The sequence below is a fragment of the Aedes albopictus genome, chromosome 3 (assembly GCF_035046485.1).
Source record: "Aedes albopictus strain Foshan chromosome 3, AalbF5, whole genome shotgun sequence".
Lineage (NCBI taxonomy): Eukaryota > Metazoa > Arthropoda > Insecta > Diptera > Culicidae > Aedes > Aedes albopictus.
Genome location: NC_085138.1, coordinates 393989643 through 394012374, shown reverse-complemented (window position 1 = coordinate 394012374; position 22732 = coordinate 393989643). Strand labels below are relative to the sequence as shown.

General features: G+C 42.1%; 2 protein-coding genes across 2 annotated transcripts; one reads left to right on the top strand and one right to left on the bottom strand.

The window, feature by feature from the left end:
• Positions 1-653: 653 nt before the first annotated feature.
• LOC134290983 (uncharacterized) lies at positions 654-9662 on the top strand. Its single transcript, XM_062858224.1, has 3 exons — positions 654-1066; positions 5068-6636; positions 9494-9662. Exons 1-3 carry the CDS (start codon positions 654-656, stop codon positions 9660-9662), a joined length of 2151 nt encoding a protein of 716 aa, XP_062714208.1.
• A 9242-nt stretch (positions 9663-18904) lies between these two features.
• LOC134290982 (uncharacterized) lies at positions 18905-21574 on the bottom strand. The gene has a single exon (XM_062858223.1). It carries the CDS (start codon positions 21560-21562, stop codon positions 18905-18907), a length of 2658 nt encoding a protein of 885 aa, XP_062714207.1. The 5' UTR covers positions 21563-21574.
• Between the last annotated feature and the right edge of the window lie 1158 nt (positions 21575-22732).

Here is a 22732-nt window from a genome sequence, read left to right as displayed (position 1 = left end):
TGTATGGAAGGAACTCCAGATGTTTACACCGCTGCCGCCTGAAACAGAATTGGAAAGCAAACACCACTCTGCTACAGAATGGTTTACGAACACCCCAAACATGGTACTTCGAGCCGGATGGCTGTCGAGTGAAGTCCACCCAAGCCAATAGAACCGCCACAGCCACTACGTGCCGTCCCAAGCTACGAGCCATCGCGGAGGAATTGCATGGTGGGAATCGCCATCGATCTGTAGTTGTCGCGCGCGCAACTGTTGTATAGAAAACATACAAGGCATTCACAATGCCTCACTAAGGTGAGTGCGGTTTCAATTGCATGCTATCGTTTGAATGGTTCTACCAGATTGTTCTTTTTTGTGCATATTGTTCTGGACGAGTATTGCTGCCATCACGATTAACGAGCCAAAACCATCGATCAGTGAAGCCTAGGCCGGTCGATGTCCTGCTGCCACGTCCGTAGGACAACGACAAACCTTGCGGATTGACGTCATTGCTTCTTCAATTTCCATCATCTCCGATTGCTGTGTACCTACAACCCAAGAGAGGAGCCGATTAGGATTATTTTACAAGGCATTTAACTGCCTGTAATCAGGTTATTGCGGTTACCCAACCTTGTGTGGTTTACGCGGTCTGTCGTTTTTAGACATCCATCGCTATGTCTGCGGCTGAGCGGAAGCTGCGCGGGTTAAAAAACCGCAAACGCAGTATCATCACATCAGTTGCTTCGATTCGGACCTTTGTCGCCAATTACGAAGCTGAGAGAGACAAATGCGAAGTACCTGTGCGGCTGGAAAACCTGATGGAGCTGTGGAAGGAGTTCAACACAGTGCAAGCCGAGTTAGAAATGATAGAGGAGGACAACGAAGTGCTGGATGCTTATCTTAAGGAGCGCACGGAGTTCGAGCGGGCTTACTACCGTGTAAAAGGTACGCTAGTTTTGTTAAACCAGTCTAATTCGCCTACCGTGGCCCGAAATAGTATTGGATCGTCGAATGACAATGCAGGTCAAACCCATATCAAGTTGCCGGACATTAAGCTTCCAGTATTCAGCGGGGAGTACGAAAACTGGTTGAATTTTCATGATTTGTTTATTTCACTCGTACATTCTTCGACGAGCTTGTCCACCATTCAAAAATTTATTATTTGAGATCCTCCTTGGCTGGTGAAGCGCTAAAGCTGATACAGAGCATTCCGATCAGCCACGATCAGTATTCCGTTGCGTGGAATCTACTGATTAGCCATTACCAGAACCTTCGACGATTGAAAAGAACCTATGTTCAATCGTTGTTCGAGTTTCCGCTATGAAAATGGAAACTGCATTGGTATTGCATACGTTGATCGACAAGTTTCAAACCAATGTGAAAATTCTCAAGCAATTGGGCGAAAACACGGAGCATTGGGACGTCTTGTTGATTTATCTGCTCAGTACCTGTTTGGATTCAACAACGCACTATGGGGCGGATACAAAGTGGTGGCCAAAAATATGTTTTTGGTTTTTCCGCATTTTTTGGAAGTATTCTAGTAATATTAGCATAACATTAGTCAAATTTATGTATTTTCATCACATCTGGAAGCTATAACTAGTATTTAAACCAGTTAGGAACTACTTATTCCTGAACAATTAACTTAAACGTTTCTATTTTATTTTTGAGGCAATTCAAATGCAAATCAAAACTAGAATAAGATTGCCATGCATAAGATAAAACAGGAGAGCTGGAGGTGGAAGCACACCCCCCCCCCCTCCCTTTGATGCAAATCTGACCCTCCTTCCATTTTTCAAATGTTATATAAGAGTATTGTTTTATCGATCATGTATTTTGGTAAAGAATTATTTATCTACCAAGAGCCCCCCCTCCAACTTATCTGCCACCACCTCCCCCCCACTACTGTAATATTTGTTCAAACTCGTCGAAAGGATATTTTTTTAATATGCTTCTATTACTTTACTTAACACATATCAACTTCAATAACTAAGTTGATGATTTGTCTCCATGTTTTATACTGCAGGAATGAATATACTGCTAAATAGAACATCATTTTCATTGATAAATTTCCATCACAAATTTTATTAATTAAGTTTCAAGAGACAGAGCTTAATCAAATTCACAAGCAATATCTACTCATTTTTCTGTTCAGGTGACATCATTCCATACAAATTTTTGGGAATTGTAAACATTTTAGATTCACTTTCACGATTTTTGAGAATATGGCCAATCAAATTCACCATATTTGAATCGTTATGTCTTTATGCAGTTTTTCAATAGTGTCCACATTACCGCCAAACATAACATCGTTTCCAAGTTCCGAATAAGCGTCGCGCCAATCGTTGTTTTATTTTTCAAAGCTTTTTTTGCGTGAGCCTTTTGCTATGCATTGTAAAAATATTGTGCTACATACTTCATCTTTTGAGGTACAGTAGACGTTCGATAACTGCAACACGTTTCACTTAACGAATGAAATTCGATAACTGCAAAAACTGGCAGATGTCATAGAACTGTCAGTTGCTGCAGAATGCAGTCAATATGCATTTGAAAAACATCACATTGCAGCAAAGCTGCATGAGAAAAACATCGCGTCGCTGTTGACATTTCATTATGACGGATAGCGGTGCGATAACTGCAAAATTGTTGGACTTAGCGGACTTGCAGTTAAAAAGCATTGCAGTTAAAGCTTTTGCACTGAGAGAACGTCTACTGTAGTCGTTCTTCTTTAGCAAGAACAAAATTATATTTTGCCTTGATATAGTCAATTACTTTTGTTGCATTAACTATTTGAGATTTTTTTTAGATTTAAAGTAACACCACAGATAAACATACGTCTCACTCTACGCATTTCCCATCGTTTCCCTTTTTAACGCAATTAGCATTGGACGATTATGTTTTCGTGATGATGATTTTTATCGCATTTTGTCCCAAGTGATATGTCTGTTTGTCTGTGGTAACACGATGCTCCTATGTTCCATATTACCACAAACAATTATTTTCAGATTTGTTTGCGTTGAATTAACTACTGTGCTATATTCACGTTGCTAGCGTTGAGATTGAAAACGAACTTATAAATTGAAAATATTATCCTCGTCTTTTAAGTACGAGTAAGTAGTTTTTAGTAAAATTAATATATAAGATGTGGTGTTTCTTTCCCTCTTGCTAAATGTGTATTGAAAATATAAACAAAATTTTCGTGAACAAAAGAAGTATTTCAGTCCAGATGGGTCGATACAGTTTATATATGGAACGATAATTTTCGGTCAGTTTTACCCATTTTTAACATAAAAGTAAATAAGTGTGTAACATTTTTAAGACTTAATTTTACAATTAACAGTACCACCTTTGAAGCACTGTTTAATTTGTACGATTTTTTTTGTATATGATCGCATAATCAATAATCATAGTTAACAAAAAAAATAACAAAAAAATCAATTTTTCGGGCTTGGGCCAAAATGACGCTCATCCGCAGCTATCCGCAGCTGGATTCGCGTTCCGCAGATACTATAGACCCCATACTAAACTGTGGAGGCGGTCTCTTGAGACTGCTCGACCCTGCTTGTTAGATATAGACCAACTTAGGCAAAAAATGTTGTTTTTGCCAATAATTACTCATTTTTTACTAATTTCAATTAACCGTGTAACCCCAACAACACACCCATTTTAAAGTTCAGACAATAACATTTCCATCGGTGGATTCAAATCCAAAATAAAATCGTTTTTTCACTGAGAAAACTGCATTTGTTTAAAATGCATTTTTTCTACAATTTTCACAATTTTTCTTAGTCTGATATCTGTGGCGTAATGAGTTTCCATCACAGAGGGCTGAAATATTGGGAATCTAGGTTTGAACTATCTGGCTCTCAAATGGTATATAAGACACGTCATTCAAAGCAAGTCAATTTTTCGATTTTTGGCCACCACTTTCCCCATAGTGCGATGTCCGGTTTGCTCCAGCCAACACTTGCTGTATCAGTGCGGATCATTTGCGCAAATGACGGCCAACGAAAAGGAAGGGCTAGTCCGAAGAAACAAGCTCTGTCGGAATTGCCTGTGCTGGGGTCACATGGCGAAGACTTGTTCATCAGAAAGTAATTGCCGCAATTGCAGAGGGCGACACCACACACAGTTGTGCTTCGAGTCCAAATCGGAATCAGTTAACCAAGGGCCAAAAGTCAACCAGCTACAGTCCATCAACCGGTTTCATCGATTGATGCCACCCAGCCTAGCAGTTCTAGGGGACCGATATTATCGACACCTGTTGCACACACGGGTATAACGAGCTGCACTTCTTTAGACCGGTCCAAAACGAAGGTGTTATTGGCGACAGCAATTGTTATCATGATCGACGATTCTGGTCGCGAACATGCAGTTCGAGCTCTACTAGATTCAGGAAGTGAATGCTGTTTTGCGACGGAACGAGTGGCACAGATGATGAGGATTCGTCGAAGCAGAGTGAACCTTCCGATTGCAGGAATCGGGCAAGCATCTACTAAGTTCGCTGGAAATTCCAAACCACTGTAAAGTCGAGGATTTCCAGCTATTCCACCAACATCGAAGTGTTCGTTCTACCCAAAGCTACAGGGGATTTACCGTCGATATCGGTCGATGCATCGAATTGGACTCTACCAACGGGAATTCAACTAGCGGATCCCTCCTTTTATCAGTCCGGAGCTATTGACCTGGTGCTGGGTGCTGAGGTTTTCTTTGACCTATTCAGTGTTGCTGGTCGTATTCCCTTGGGCGAGACTCTACCTTCGTTAATAAATTCAGTATTTGGATGGGTGATAAGCGGAGGGACTTCTGGTGGACAGTCGAGATCTACCATTATGCAACGTCGCCACAACAGCCGATATTTAAAAAAGACACTACACCGTCTTCAACCAGAGGTTGCACAGACTGAACATTCACTAACATTAGGCAACGGACAACACGGAACACCCAATGGACCAGTGGAGGATTTTCCGTTTGACGAAAAGTTTCCTCCGGCTGGAGCGGGAATCGAACCCTCACTCCGTGGCACTCACAATACGCCTAAACGACTGACGCCGCTAACCGCACGGCCACGAAGCCCATTCATCGCAGTATGGAATGCTTTTGGACAATTGAGGATGATGCAGCAGTCGCTTATTCGCCGGTGGAAGCGTTTTGTGAGAAATTCTTTCGCGATACTACGGTCCGTAATGAAGATGGAAGGTACGTGGTGCGAATTCCTTTCAAGGAGGACGCTTTGGAAACATTGGGAACCAATCGGCAAACAGCTCTCCGTCGATTTCAGCTGATTGAAGGTCGACTCCAGCGAGATCCGAATTTGGAGGCTGAATATCGGAAGTTCATGGGCGAATACGAGAAACTGGGACACATGAAGCGCGTCAGTGAGACGGAAGCAGCGTCTGAACCTGCGTATTTTCTCCCGCATCATCCAATCATTCGCGAAGACAGCAGCACCACCAAATTTCGCGTCGTTTTCGACGCTTCATGCAAGAGCTCAACAGAAGTTTCCTTGAACGATGTCATGCTTGTGGGGCCGGTCGTGCAAGAGGATCTACGGTCAATTACCATGCGAGTTCGTCTGCATCCAATCATGCTGATCTCTGATGTCGCTAAAATGTACCGACAAATCTCTCTCTTCCCCGAAGACTGTCGATTCCATTTGATTTTCTGGCGTAGTTCACCGTCCGAGACCGTGCAGATTTACCAATTGCAGACCGTAACGTATGGAACTGCTTCCGCTCCGTACCTCGCAACTCGAGTTCTACAACAGCTTGCTCAGGAGGAAAGGGATAACTACCCGCTGGCAGCTAAGGCAACCTGTGAAGACTTTAACGTCGATGACTTCTTTTCCGGAGCAAATTCAGTCGCTAACGCAGTCAACCTGCGGAAGCAGATGGATGCAATGTTTAATAGTGCTGGAATGCAGCTGCGCAAATGGACAAGCAACGCTCCAGAGACGCTAGAGGGAGTTCCAAACGACAATCGTGCCATGCAATCATCAGTGGATTTTGATAAGGACCAGTCAATCAAGACGTTAGGTTTGCATTGGGAACCCAACTCAGACCAGCTAAAATACGTCGTACCGGAAGTAACCATTGATCCAGCTTCTCCTGTCACCAAACGGTCAGCGCTCTCTTGCATCGCAAAGTTGTTCGACCCACTTGGTTTAGTTGGGCCAGTAGTAGTTTGCGCAAAAATGTTCATGCAGACGTTGTGGGGATTAAAGGACGAAAACGGAAACCAGTATGACTGGGACAAGGACTTGCCAGAGGAAATAAAGAAAAGGTGGATCGATTATTACACCGAACTTCCACAGCTGAACACTCTTCGAATCGAACGGTTCGTCGTGCTTCGCGATGCAACATCTCTAGAACTACATTTTTTCTCCGATGCATCAATCGCTGCCTACGGATCGTGTATCTACATACAGTCTTCAAACTCGTCAGGCGATGTGAAGGTTTCGCTTTTAACGTCTCGCTCAAAGGACGCTCCACTGAAACAGCAGAGTTTTCCGCGACTGGAACTCTGCGGCGCTCTGTTATCTGCCGAACTTTATGAAAAAGTATCTGCAGCCCTGCGTTTCACCTCGAAGGCATACTTTTGGGTGGATTCGACCACCGTTTTGAGTTGGCTCAAGGCCACGCCGTCAACCTGGTCGACGTTCGTCGGGAATCGAGTCTCAAAGATTCAGCATAGAACACAAAACTGTGAATGGAATCATGTAGCGGGTCGTGAAAACCCCGCTGATATCATCTCAAGAGGACTTCCAGTAGCAGATTTAGTTCGATGTGAAAAGTGGTGGCAAGGACCTCCATGGTTGCAAAATCAAAAGGACTCCTGGAGAATTCTCGTTGACGACTCAATAGATCAGGAAGCAGTAAAAGAAGCGAAAAAGACGTCACATGCAGCTGCTCCTTCTTCACCAACTTTTGCTGAAGACTACGTAAATCGATTCTCCAGTTACCAGCAAATGCTTCGCATAACTGCCTATTGGCGACGCTATTTTGCCAATTTACGGTGGTCAAGATCGCAGCGAGTTTCCTTTTCATCACTGACCACCACGGAACTTCGGGAAGCCGAACTAGCCTTAGTGCAGCTGGTTCAAAATGATGCGTTTTCTGCAGAACTAAAAGCAGTTCAAGCACAGCGAATGGTTTCGTCAAACTCGCCGCTCCGATGGTTCAATCCGATAATCGATTCTCATGGAATCCTTCGCATCGGCGGGCGGATCAGTCGTTCCATGGAACCATATGATTCTCAGCACCAAATTCTGTTCCCAGGATCGCATCCGTTTTCTACGGTCCTCGTTCGTTGTCAACATGAACGACTATTGCACGCAGCAACACATCTCCTTACGAATACTCTTCGACTACGTTTTTGGATTCTGGGAAGAAGAAATGTCACACGTCGTGTTGTGCATGGCTGCGTAAAATGCTATCGCACAAAACCGAAATCCGTTGAGCAGTTCATGGCGGAACTTCCAGCGCAACGAGTCACCGCTTCTCACCCGTTTTCGGTCGTGGGAATAGACTTCTGGGGACCAATCTACCTCAAGCCTCGTCACCGCAGAGATCCTCCTCCCAAGGCTTATGTCGCTGTATTTGTGTGCTTCAGCACAAAAGCCGTCCACCTGGAGCTCGTCACAGACTTGAGCACGGCCAAATTTATGCAAGATTTTCGTCGCTTCGTTTCTCGCCGAGGACTGTGCTCTGAGATCTTCTCCGATAACGGCAAAAACTTCGTTGGTGCAGCTAACGAAATTCGAAAATTATTACGCTCAGAGTCGTTCCGACATTCGTTTGCCAACGAATGTTCCAGCAAAGGAATTCCCTGGCATTTCAATCCGCCGCGCGGGTCCCACTTTGGAAGAATGTGGGAAGCGGCAATCAACTCGGCCCAAAAACACTTCGTCCGAGTTCTTGGAGATCGCAAATTACCTTTCGACGAAATGAAAACACTTCTTGTCCAAATAGAGGCTTGTCTCAACTCACGCCCTTTGACGAAGCTCTCCGATGATCCGTCGGACCTCCAGGCTCTTACTCCAGGACATTTTCTGGTCGGATCTGCACTCCAAGCCGTTCCGGACGTCGATTACGAGTCGATTCCGTCGAATCGACTGCACTGTTTGTTGGCAGCAACTGCAGAAAATGCTACAAGATGTTTTGAAGCGCTGGCATGTGGAGTACCTGCAGTCGTTGCAGCCTCGAAGCAAGTGGCTGAAAGAACCGGTTCAGTTGCAAGAGAATCGATCACCATCGGCACCATCGATCGGGTCGACTCGAGATCAGTGCATTTTCGATCCTCCAACGGGCAGCATGATCGCACAACCGCGCTGCAGTTTTCGGGTCTTTTACACCCAATCATTTTAATATGTTTGTGTTGATGTCGACTAGCTTTTAAGAGTAATTAGATTAAGCGAATAAATAAAATTAAGTGCATGAAGTGATCAAGTTCTAAATAAATCGTACGTTAAATTGTGAACAGTATGTGAACATTTGTGTTAAGTGTATGGAAGAAACTCCAGATGTTTACACCGCTGCCGCCAGAAACAGAATTGGAAAGCAAACACCGCTCTGCTACAGAATGGTTGACGAACACCCCAAACAATCAGAATCAGCCATTTTGTTGTTAAGTACGTAAGTTATCTCAGTAACATGTTTGTTACTGAGAAACTTTGGTATCGACTGAACTCAAGACCAACTATTGTTGATGAATAGAGATCCTGAGTAACAGAATATGATTCCCCCATTCTGGCGAAACTGGCTTTAGAGGAAAAGATCCCTATGTCGGCAGGCCCTAAGAAGGTCTTGTCCAGATCTTTGAACCTACGATGGGTGAGCTCACTAATGCACTGCAGCAGATTATATGTTCTGATGTTTCACTCCCTTCGTCGCAGAAGCGAGAAATTGTGGTTTGGATTGTTCTGATCTTTTGTGCATGGTTTCTGCAAGGGCAGTGTTCGTTCAATTATTGGACCGGTGTAGATGTTGATGTGGTGTCCGAGCTTTCTTTTTCGGCTGATCCGCCATCAGCCGATTTTTTTTTCCACTGCTTTTACCACAAACCAACACGGACGTCCGTCCGTCACAACAACGTTTACTAAACTGAAGTACATCTAAATTTCCATCCAGCACATGCTTACGCATGATTGACGTTTCTGTTACATCTCGCACGCAAGGTGTCAAGTTAGCGTTAGCGTTTCGAGAGCACGTTCACAAGCATTCATTCGTGCACGCTAAAATAATGATAATCGCACACGGTATGATAAGACTTTCAAATTGTCCAAACTCTCAATATATACAACTCATAAGCTGACACCTCTGGCTACTACAGTTGAGATCCCTGTTGTTGAGGCCTGACAGTTGTTGAGTTTTCTTCGGGTTTATCGCGGGGGGTTTTGGATTGGCTCGTATTTGGAAGTGCATTCCAGTTTGATGAGATTTGACAGACCGTATATTTGTACAGTTTCATTTTTACAGAGTAGTCTGTGATCTGTGACCAATCAATCTTCCATTAGAACCATTCCTGGTAAGCAGTCCCGGAATGCATGGTTCAACAAGAAGTGCCGGTGGCAGAAGACCAGCAGGGTGGGTCTAAGGCCAGTCTCCGTCTGGGACCGGGATCAAACAGTTCCAACACAAACGTCGTCCCTTACCCAGAGTACGTTCATATCGAAAATCGATTAATTTTTCGATCTGTTTCGATCAGAACTGGATTATTACTTCATAAACCTGCGAACATTGTGGAACTTAATTCACGTCGAAACTGCACAGCGCAAATATCTGTGGCGGTACCCCATATCGGGTCGTATCAGTTGCGCTTTGAATTGCCGATCAACCATCGCTCGCCACATCGAGCTCGAGTGTCCAACCTCGCCGCACTCGGTGGGTGTCTTGGCTGGGCGGTGGTCCTCAAGGCTCCGGCGTTCACTTACTAGGGCACCGTTTTCTTTTCTAAGCCTCACTAAACACGGCAATAACAATTTCAATACCAACAGAGCACACGAATGGGGCTCGCTCGCATTACATAATACACACATTTATTGATTAATGTTGTACACAAATAAGCCATAATAAAGGCAGAAATCTATCAGATAAAAAGATAAATTATATTGATTCATGATAAATTTATTGGAGAGTAAAAAATTGGTGAGACGGTCGGCGGGTTGGCGAGGCCTGCGAATGAATCAAACCAAACTAACGTTATTGCTCGCAGGGATACGCACTAGGGTGGGAAGATGATGTGTGGAGAAAAATAAATGTGATCTACTATCAGCTAGAATGTGTGCCCACACACGCGGGTATACATCAAGATCGTGCAAAGGTTGTCCGCGGACAAACTGAAATGGTTTCATAATATATAGAGCATCAGCAGAATAATGACCAGTCCAGTCCAGTCCAGCACAGAGCTTAATAGGTAGACATTGATCGACGAAAACGATAATCAATACCCACCCTAACTCGAACACATGGCAAGCACGATCAAAACTCTGACCGTGCTTCCAATCGCTGGAGCACATGGAACTATTTCAAGGCACGGAACCCGAGAGGGAGGTACCACCCTTGTGCTCACCGCCTTTACCACGGTAATGGTTGATTAAACCTGGTGAACATTGTAGCTATCGGTCGACTGGTGTTGCTGGCTTGGGCACACGCTCAACGTGCCATCACCACCGCACCGTCATAGTCGTCGGGCGGTCCTCGCCGTAATCAACCTGTCTATAAATGGGCAAATAAATGATTTATTTATTGCAAATCTCTCGTTGTTCGTTCTTCATTATCGGTGGTTTCGCTGCTTCTGATGATGTTGACGACGACGGTGACGGTGTTGTGTAGTAGCGTAGCATAACTATCGCGATGTCTTCGATGATGTTCTCGATTTTCTCCAGCTAGGTGCATCGCTAAGCGGAACATACCGTTCTGGCGAGAACGATCCAACGAGCCCGATAATTTGATCAGTCAAACGAATAAATTGTTGTTGGTTTGTGATATTTATGGAATGGAGAAGGTGGTTCATCAATAGATATAAATTGCTGCAAGATTGATCAATAAACGTGCATCAGAAGTGTCGTGTTTAGCTTTGTAGTAGAAATTTACCCCACTATTAGGCGCACTTTACTGAGTGATGTTAGGCTTATAATCAGCAGATGGAATGTGCATGCTAAAGTGTGTGGTATTATCATGACTAATATATACAACAATACACATATTACGCATTAGAGAAACCGTGCTTGAAGAAGGAGCTAGGAATAACCATTATGATCATATTTTTGAAGGCTCGTATTGCTAAAATCATGCTGATAAAGCCTGTATCCGCAATAATCGGGACACAGAAATACAGTTGTAACTATGCAATAGATACATTAAAATTGCTCAAATTTTACCAAATAACTTCTTCAGATGTGTTCATTTCACCTACAAAACTTCATGTGAATCGGTGCAGTACTTTTAGTTGTAGCAATGAAAGAGTAGAATGTGTGCCATTGAGCTTTGTACAGCCCCTAGTTTTGCTTGTCAGCGCTGTAACTTTTGAATTTGGCAAAGAAAATGGCTGAAATTTTGAACACAAACCTCTTAATTTACATTTGTTGAATAGGCAAAATTTCAAAAAAATCGATGCACTATCAACAATTTCATAGTCGAAACATGTATTGGGACTGAACGTGATTTTAGCCCCTCGAACAGCAATTACTCAGCACTTGTTATTGTTTCGATTGTACTATTGAAAGTACTATACCAATAATCATCAAATTTTACAGGCATTATATGCACATAATCAACTACCTTCTGTGAAAATTTCATGAAAATTGGCAGATAAATTCGTAAGTTATGATTATGGAAACATCGCACATGAAAACCTCGAAAAATATTCGCTTACACTCGCCTCTAACAACACTAGTAGCTTTAAAACCAATTAATCAAAGTTAATGAAATTTTGCAAGAAAATGTCTCTATAAGTATCATAAACTGCTGACGAAATTTCATAATTATCATCACTGAACTTTGAACTGTAACGTGAAGGAACAATCTATTATGCGAATGAAAATTGCTCATGATTGTACAAAATGCTTAAAACCACATCTGTTTGTTTTTCATCCACAGTTAAAAGAAATGCATCGATTTTTATGAAATCTGGCACAAATAATAAACATACACCAAAGAGTTCTCAGTCAATTATTTGGCCAATTTTACCGATTCATTACAGAGCTACAGCCGTGCTTTTGTGTCCCGGTTATTGCGGATACAGGCTTTATTCGTAATATCGTAAGGAAGGGCTCAAATGTTCGCTCTGTTACTCACATTCCGATTACTGATTCAAAGTGGCATACGAGTAAAAAGAAACGAGTGGTGGCAGATAATGGTAGAACCTTATTATTATTATTATTATTATTATTATTATTATTATTATTATTATTATTATTATTATAGAGTTTTGGCACTTCTCAGCAAAAATTGCTGGAAACTTTCACCTACCCCGGGCAATCGGAATGCCAAAGGGGATAAGGCTCTGTGGATCTCATTAGCCGGTTTTTTAGCTTATCCTAATGAGTCTGCTTTTGGATGTACTTTCAGTTGTGATGATTCAGGAACCGCCTAACTATACTACAGGTTCCAAGAATCACCGCTTTCAGGATACTGTTCAGGTCCTTCTTCAATTCCAGCTCGTCTAGGGACCTCAGGAGAGATTTAGGAACAACTCCGGTTGCCGAGAGGACAACCGGAATTATACGGACGTCCTCCAGGTGCCACATCTGCTTCAACTCCTCCGCTAGGTCGTGGTACTTGGTTATCTTGCCGGAGAACGTTGATTGGACATTATGGTCTAACGGTACAGCGATGTCGATGAGAGTTACTCGCTTCATCCTTTTGTCGAAAACCACAATGTCAGGCCGGTTGGCACGAATGAGGACGTCCGTAATGATCTCGCGATCCCAGTACAGCTTTATGGAACTATTTTCCAGAACCGGGTCCGGCTGGTACTTGTAGTAGGGTACAAATCTGTCGACCAAGTTGTGCTTTAAAGCAAGCTGTTGGTGCACAATCTTGGCAACTTCGTTGTGACGATCGAGGTAAGCTGATCCAGCTAACAATGAACAGCCTGCAACGACATGCTCGATCGATTCTCCTACTGAATTACACTTCCTACAACGGTCCTCCTCTAGGATTTCTCCGAGGTTTTTCCAGGAGTTTCTCAGCAGTTCCTATATCAGTTTCCCAAAAAATCCTTCAGGTGTTCCTCCTTTTTAACGAGCTCCTCGGGAATTCCTCCAGGAGTTATTATTTTATTTCTTCTTATTCGCGAACTTCAACTAATGCCAATTCTTCACACTCCAGAAACTCCCCGGAAATTTCTCCAAGAGTTTTCCCAAAATTCCCTAAAGGTTTTTCCGGGAATAACTACTGGAGTTTCTCGGAAATTTCTTCAGTTGTTACTCGTGAGTTTCTCAGAGAAATTCTCAGATGTTTCTCCTGGATTTCCGCAAGGATTTCCTCGGTGATTCCTCCAGAAGTTGTTTGGAATTATACCAGGTGTTCGATCTAGAAGAGGTTTTCAGGAAGAATATATGCGATGAATAGTGGATTTGGGTGGGGAATTTTTGTAATAGGCGGAGAGGCACTTAGTATGAGAAACATCAGTTTGTTAAACGAGTGGTTTCTGGAGAAATTTCTGAAAGAATTCTTGGTAGAGTTGATGAAAATTTTGGAATATTTTAATATTCTTCAATACCTGTTGGATATTTTTGCAACTCTGCACTATAATATCTATTTTATACTTACTTGCCTTTTTGGTATCGTAACGGCCTACTTATCTTAACTATATCGGAAAGTTGCATTATGGTTCATAATGCAACTAATTTCGGTTGCATTATGAACCATAATGCGATTGTTTGGTTGAAAACCTGAGTTTCCACGGTAAGAGCTTGAAAAATATTGTGACGATTGTGACGGTTATAGCACGGCTTGCTTGATTAAAATTCCGTAGGATGGAACACGTGGGCGCTCTCATTCAGCCATGGGGAAGCACGATGATACTGATTGGATAAATTATATTATTGCGTTTTTTTGTCATTGCAAAAAATGTTGTTTACAACTCGTTGCAAAACTCGATTTTTACAGCACTCATCATATTTATCCAACTCGGCAAGCCTCGTTGGGTAAATGTATGACTCGTGCTGTTAAATTCTTCATTTTGCAACTCATTGCATAAATAACTATTTCAAGAAATCAGTGAAAAAGTTTTTGATGGGAACTTTGGATAAATTTCTGAAAGAATTCTTAATTTATGGTTTTTGAAGTAATCGCAGATAGCATTTCTGGAGAAATCCCACGATGATTTTCAAAAAGAAATTTCGAAGAAGTTACTGTAGGAATCTCCAAACTCGGCAAGAATTGCTGGGGAAATTCTTGGAGGAATTTCTGAAGCAACACATGAGAAACTTTTCAAATTACTATAAAAAAAGTATTCTTGTTAATAATAGTAAGATGTTGGGGTCAATATGACCCAGAAAGGCACACTAAACATTCACTACGCCATCATGGTGTGAAAGTCCTAGTATCCTAGGAGGGTTAAACATTTAATAATAGAATCTTTGGAGGAATACTTGAAGAAAATTCTGAGAATCTTCTAATAGAATACTTGAACAAATATGGAGCAATTTTTACAATGAATTATATAGAAATTCCGAGAAAACAACCGAAATTGAACTAGATTGTCTAAAGAAATTCGTGGATGAATTTCATAAGATATCAATAGAAGGTTTTCTGAAGATAACCTTCGAGAAATTTCTTTAGACATTTTCTAAACAATTTCTGAAGGAATCATTTTCAAGTAAGATATTCTTTGATGGATTACGACTGTTCTTGGTGTATTCTTAGGAGAATTTCTTGGCTTTTCAGTCCGATTGTGAGATCAAAAACACCTTATGTTCTCTTACTCCGACGAAACGTCGAAGTAAGAGAACATAAGGTGTTTTTGATCTCACAATCGGACTGAAAAGCCAAGAAATTCTCGTAAGATATTCTAGAAGTTGTGATTTTAGATAAATTTCTGGAGGAGCACCAGTGGAATTTCTGAAGAAAAATCCCCGAAGAATATTTCCAAATTAAGAGGAAAGAAACCGTCATCGTTTATCAAAAACTCAAAAGCAGTTTTCTAGATCAAATCTCAAACAATGTTGAAAAAAAAAATATCACTGCATTCCAGTCACCATCTGGATAACAGTAAAACCATTTTCAATGGCGGTTTTGTGATTTGGAGCAAGAAAACTACTTTTGATTGATTGATGATTGCCCGAGCAGAAGGGCATACCTTAAAATACCATGCGAAGAGCAGCATGTGCTCTAATACCTAAATTTGTTATTGCTGCGTTATTCTACGAAATGTTATGAGAACATCACAATAACAGTTGGAGGTATTTGAGCAGAATTTGGTATTGATGTAGTATTTGTTGGATCAGTAGTGAAAATAACCGAAGAACAAGATTTACTATTACATCATGAAGTCATCGAACAAATGAAACATATGATAACAAGAAATGTTATTAGTTCTTCTTCTTCTTCTTTTTGGCTCTACGTCCCCACTGGGACTTGGCCTGCCTCTCTTCAACTTAGTGTTCTTTGAACGCTTCCACAGTTATTAATTGAAGGGCTTCCTTTGCCTGCCATTGCATGAATTTGTATATTGTGAGGCAAGTACAATGATACACTATGCCCAGGGAGTCGAGAAAATTTTCCTAAATGTTATTAGTTAGTTATTCAATAACTTTGGAATAACAAATACAGTACTTGAAATGTTAGGTATGCATTCATTATTGAAATAACAAGACTTGTTATTTTATTGGTGTTATTTATACAAAATTTTGGTATTTATTTTTGTTATTTTGCCTCTTATTACCACCTAACGAAGGGCATATCAAGGTATGGTAGTATTTAAGATAAATACCTTGACATGTTATTCACTTGTTATTTTCTTCTGAAAGAAATTTAAGAATGAATTACTTCATGAATTTCTGAAGGATTTTTCATAAGATTTTCCAGTAAACCAAAAGCGAATCACTGAAAAAAATCCAACGGTATCCCTGCAAAAAAAACGTCTAAGTGCCTACAGTGATTTTTATAAGAATCACTAAGACAATTTGCAAAGGGGTTTAAGTAACAAAACCCCATTTAAAAACAAATTTAATACAAGTTCCTGGAAGCTTGAATTATGAGTAATTTTATGATATGCTCAGCTCAAAATCAACAAAATGGTCACCCTTTGCTTCTGGGCCCCTTAAATGTTTGTTTAAATTATTGTCGTAATTGTGGGAGGCGTTCTTGAAGAATTTCCGAAGGAATCGCTGGATACATTTTTGAAGTGTTTAATCAAACGAATTTTGGCAAATCTCAAAAAAAAAAATCTACGGAAATTGGTAAAAAAAAATCCCTGGAAAAGTATAAATATGCATCTAAGAGATTGGCTGGAGTACTTGTGAATTTGTGGAATAACTCGTAGAGCATTTTTTATGAAATGCATGGAGAAATTTCTGAAGCATTTACAAAATTTCGAGAGAAAATCCATAGTGGAATTTCCAAAGCAATCCTTGGCAGCATTTATAAAAATTTCTTTGAAGAAAATTTACGAATGAGTCCTTGTAAGATTTTTGGGAAGAATCTGTGAAGGGATTCCAGTAAGAAATTCTCGAGGAATCATTTGGAAATTCCATGAAGAATCCCTGGAGTATTTTGTTTTTCAATTTAATTTTAAAATTTCTGTACAAATTTCTGATAGAATACATGGAAAGTCTCACCCGTCAAGATTTTTTTGCGGTGTTTACGAAAGATTGGAAAATTAACAAATGTATCTTTTTTAAATCCTTGACGGCGCTCGTGATTATCACGCCAAGGACCTGGGATAGCATCCCACTCCCGATACACTCGCAAAATGCAATTCACTTTGGAAGGGAAGTATAGCCAGTAATTTAACCAGTAAGCTCAGCAGAAACTCCACCAGGAATTTCTCCAGAAAGTTCAACTGGAATTCCATCGGGAATTCCAAAAGGAATTCCTCCATCATTTAGGAAACCCTCCAGGAAGTTCAATTTTAATTCCATCAGGAATTCCACAATTAATTACTCCAGCAATTTCACCGAGAAATCCTTCCGGAATTCCTCCGTGAATTTCTCCAGGAATTCCATAGAGAATTCCCCCAGGAATTCCACCGAGAATTCCTCCAACAATTCCAACGAGTACGCCTCCAGAAATTCCACTGGGATTTCACCGAGAATTCCTCCACCGGGAATTCTTTCAGCAATTCCACCAGAGATTCCTCAAAAAAAAAAATATACCAAAAATTCCTAGAAGTAAGGTGTTCTTCCAGGAATTGAAAAGTGCAGTACAACCATTGCAAACGTCAGTTTCTACCAATCTCTCCATGGCGCATAGAAACCACGGCCTGTTACTGGTAGAAAATTTCATATCTAATTGAAAATACATTTAGGATGGACGGAAGATGCAAAATTCGAAAGGATTGTTACGCCGTTTTAGTATATTGGTCTAGCTTCACTCCAGGATTTTTTAAGGAATTTCTTCAAGAACTCCTCGGGAATTCCCCAAGTATTTCCATGAGAATTTCTCCAGAAGTTCCTCAAAATTGGTTCAGTAGTTCCGCGGGAATTCCTCTAGTAGTCTCTGGGATTCGCTCCTCCTGGATATCTACGAGAATTTCTGTAGGATTTACTAAACGATCAGGCTAAGGCCGGTATGGCTTCTGCTGTACATAGTAGCCGTCTCCATTCCACTCGGTCCATGGCTGTTTGTCTCCAGTTCCGCACTCTGCGTAGGGTCCGGAGATCGTCCTCTACGTGGTCGACCCACCTAGCTCGCTGCGCACCACGTCTTCTTGTACCGGTCGGATGACTCTCGAGAACCATTTTAGTCAGGTTGCTATCCAACATCCTGATGACGTGACCCGTCCACCGTAGCCTCCCAATTTTCGCAGCTCTTGGTTCATTCGCCTTCTCCAAGTCCCGTCTTCCATCTGCACTCCACCGTAGATGGTACGCAACACCTTCTGTTCGAAAACTCCAAGGGCGCGTTGGTCCTCTGAACGTAGGGTCCATGTTTCGTGCCCATAGAGAACTACCGGTCTAATCAGCGTTTTGTAGATAGTTAACATCGTGTTACGGCAAACTTTATTCGATCGTAGAGTTTTGTGGAGTCCAAAGTAAGCACGATTTCCTGCCACAAGGCGCCTCTGAATTTCTCTGCTGGTGTCGTTGTCGGCGGTCATCAGTGAGTCCAAGTACACGAATTCTTCAACCGCCTCAATTTCATCACCGTCGATATAAATTCGGGGTGGCGGGCGCGGTGATTCCTCCCTGGAGCCCTTTGCCATCATGTACTTTGTCTTCGACACATTAATGACTAATCCGATTCTCCTGGCTTCACTCTTTAGTCGGATGTCCGTTTCCGCCATTGTCTCAAATTTACGAGCAATAATATCAATATCATCAGCGAAACCAAGCAGCTGAACGGACTTCGTGAAAATCGTCCCACTCGTGTTTATCCCCGCTCTCCTTATTACACCCTCTAACGCAATGTTGAACAGCAAGCACGAAAGACCATCACCTTGCCGTAACCCTCTGCGAGATTCGAAGGGACTCGAGAGTGTCCCTGATACTCGAATTACGCACATCACTCGATCCATCGTCGCCTTGATCAATCGTATCATTTTATCCGGGAATCTGTATTCGTGCATAATCTGCCATAGCTGTTCTCGATCGATTGTGTCATACACCGATTTGAAATCGATGAACAAGTGATGTGTGGGTACGTTGTTTTATTTATTTTTTATTTATTTTTATTTATTAAAAATTACATTCATCGGATTTTATATCCTAGTGAACATTACTAATTAAAACATATATAAAATTTAAAACTAACATTCATTATAAATTTAAAGCAAGAACCTTATCCCTAAAGCTGGCTAACGACATGTTAAAATTAAAAAGCTGCTGCACTTTATTGAATTCGTTAATCATCGCAGGAAACGGCGCGTAACTTCCATAGTTAGTCATATGCAGACTGGGGCGCAGGAGAGTGTGATTACGAAGGGCCCTTGGAGGAACATAAACAGGAAGTAAGGAAAGAAGCGTACAAGAATCAATGTCTCCTTTCAAAAGCTTGGCAACAAAAATTGCTTGGTTCACGTGACGTCGGTGCTCTAATGTATCCAAGTTGAGTAACCGGCAACGATCTCGGTAGGGCGGTAAATTGGCTGGGTCCCTCCATGGTAGGTTAGCGAGGGCATGTCGAAGAAAACGTTTTTGAATGCCTTCGATACGTTCAATCCATGTAGACTGATACGGAGTCCATACAACATCAGCAGTTTCGACTATCGATCGTACAAGTGAGCAAAAAAGAGATTTCAAACAATAGGGATCCTTGAATTCACGAGAAATTTTGAAAATAAAACCAAGCTGGCGGTTGGCCTTATCAATGACAGAGCTCCTTTGCTGGTTAAATGTGAGATTACTGTCCAACAAGACCCCCAGATCTCTTACAACTGATGATCTTTCAAGTGGAATATCATTTATCTTATAGTTAAATATCACAGGGTTCAACTTTCTATGGAACGAGATCACTGAACATTTACAAATGCTCAGCGACATATGATTGCGTGAACACCAAGCAGCAAATTCATTCATTAAAGTTTGCAGCAATAGGCAGTCGTTTTTACTCCGAATGACGACGTAGATTTTAAGGTCATCAGCAAACAGTAGTCTGCAGCCATGAGGAAGAATACTCGTGACGTCATTGAAGAAAATGGAGAACAATAATGGCCCTAGATTGCTTCCTTGGGGAACTCCTGATGTGCATGAGAATTCCCGCGAACAGCAAGATCCAATTCTTACTCGAAGTTTACGCCCAACAAGGTAGCTTTTAAGCCACATTACAAAATTATCAGATGCGCCAATTTTCCTGATTTTCTCCAAAAGAATGTGATGATTGATCCGGTCGAAGGCGGCGGTGAGGTCGGTGTAAACCGCATCAACTTGCAGTCCTTGCTCAATACTGGTGAGGCACGTTGTAGTAAATTCAACCAGGTTCGATGTTACAGATCTTCGTGGAAAGAAGCCGTGTTGGTCGGACGAAATGTATTGTTTAACTTTAAAAAACAAGTACTCATTTACGACTATCTCGAAGATCTTAGACCCAGCACTCAATGATGTTATCCCACGATAGTTGGAGATGTCCCTTTTCGATCCTTTTTTAAATACTGGAAACATTATGGAGCTTTTCCAAATCTCTGGAAACTTACGTTGCCTCAAAGATAGGTTGAAAATAAACCGTAACGGCGCGAGAAGGCACTCGGCACACTTCTTGTAGATTACCGCAGGGATACCATCCGGACCAGGTTTATAGGAACTTTTTAACTTGTCTGTAGCGCGTACGATCATCGAGTCGGTTACTTCAAAAACATCAATATCCACAGCGTCTGTAGCAACATTATTGGTTGCTTGTTTCAGTTCAAAATCGGTACATGATGTATTGTTGAACACACTACAGAAGCGTTCAGCAAAAAACGAACATTTATCACTAGCCGTAGTACAGTGCTTATCCCCAAAGAACATGTTCACTGGAAAGCCGTAGTCTTTTCGTTTGCTGTTGACAAAAGCCCAAAATGATTTCGGATTACGACGGAGATGGTTTTGAGTTCTCAGAACAAAACCACGGTAGCGATAGGTGTTCATCGTCGTATAAGCTCTGCTGATAATCTTAAACTCGGTTCTCAGGAGCGGTGTACGAAATTTTCGCAGTTTACGTAGCGCTGCATTCTTTCTGCGCTTGAGGGTCCGCAATTCGTGATTTTCCCAGGGAGGTAGCCGTGGCTTACGTTTAATTGGAACATGTTCGTCTAACCAGTTATTCAGCACACATAGAAAATAGGCAGTAGCTTGATCCACATCACTGCAGTTGTACATTGGTGACCAGTCAAAGAGGCTGAGATATGTTACGAGAGCATCAACATTTGTCTTTTTGAAATCCAGCTGCTGATCTTCATCATTGGTGCATACATCCTCAACGTAAAATGGTAAGAGTATTTCAAGCGGTGGGTGATGCAAGTCCGGTGCGATAAGTATATCGTTGGTTTCAGACACAGAGAAGTCAATTGAGTTGGAAAAAACCAAATCAAGAGTATGTCCTTTTAGATTTTTAGTTGGATTGATCTGATGCAGATTGCAGAAGGCCATTCCATCAATTGTCGAATAACGTGCATGGTTTAGAGAAGAGTTTGAATAGTCAATTGTAACTGAACCTTGCTCATCCTTCATCCAATGGATTTCAGAGAAGTTGTAATCACCAAAAATGAGAATTGTGTCGTCACAGGAACTACAGGAGTCAATTTCACGTACTGACTTTAGATGAGATTCAATGACTTGTGAATCGTTCGTCTTATCAGGAGGAAGGTAAAACGAAGAAATGTATAGGCACTTGTTGTTGAAGTCGAGCTTGACCCATACTTGTTCCAAGCAGCTATCACAGATGCTGAGCTGCACAGAAGAAAGCGTCTTCTTTACGGCAACGAGAACTCCACCTCCCATGCGTTTAGAGCTGTTAACTTCGTTTCGATCGCATCTGTATACATCATATAGAGGCCCAAATAATTGGACGGAATATATACGGTTATCCAGCCAGGTTTCAGTCAGCACAATAACATCAAAATCACATCCGGTCACGGCAAGAAACCAAGCATCGATTTTTGTTCGAAGACCTCGAACATTTTGGTAGTAGACTTTTAGAGATGAAGCGGCAGATGCAAGATCAGTGATAGGATTATCGCTCAGATGACTAGGTCGTGGATCACTGCGAGAGGAAGACAAATCACCAAGCCGGAAATGTTCAGATAAACGATGGTACTTGCCTGGAGAGGCATTTTGGATGCCCCCTCCCGGCCCTTCGACGGCTGAGGTGCTAACACGACTTTGTGTGTAACGTTGATCAAAATTAGCATTTAGGTCGAGGTGGTCAGGGGCATCCAAAGTGCTTTTTTGTGTGCGTCCTGGAAGGCCTGTGCTGGGTTGTGACATGTCAATAAGGCTGGTGGTGTGAGGATGAGTCGCCTGGCTAGATATGTGGAGCGCATCTATGACAGCGCCACAAGCGGTGGTAGTGTTGAAGTAAAGTTGTCTGGGAGAATAATATGAATCACCGGACGGCGGATGCTCGGAAACAGATCTATACTTGCCTGAGGAGGCATTTTGGATGCCCCCTTCCGTTGTTCCGACGGCTGAGGTGCCAGGACGACTTTGTGAGCAGGATTCATCAAAATAGGCAGGTGAGACGGAGTGGTCAGGGGCATCCAAAGTGCTTTTTTGTGTGCGTCCTGGGAAATCCGAGCCGGGTTCAGGATTGGTAGTCCAAGGATGCTTTATCTGTCTGGTCGATTGATTGGATTCAGCGGTAGTGGCGTAGCAGCGGTAAGAGTATAATCGACGTTCACTGGGAAAGTTCAGCAAATCAACGGACGGCAAATGTTCAGAAACAGAATTGTACTTGCCTGAGGAGGCATTTTGGATGCCCCCTTCCGTTTCTCCGGAGGCTGAGATGCCAGGACGACTTTGTGAGCAGGATTCATCAGAACAGGCAGCTAAAACGGAGTGGTCAGGGGCATCCAAAGTGCTTTTTTGTGTGCGTCCTGGGGAATCCGAACCGGGTTGCGTTCCGACGAAAAGTTTAGTAGCCCAGGGGGGGGGGGGGGGGTTCGCGGCATT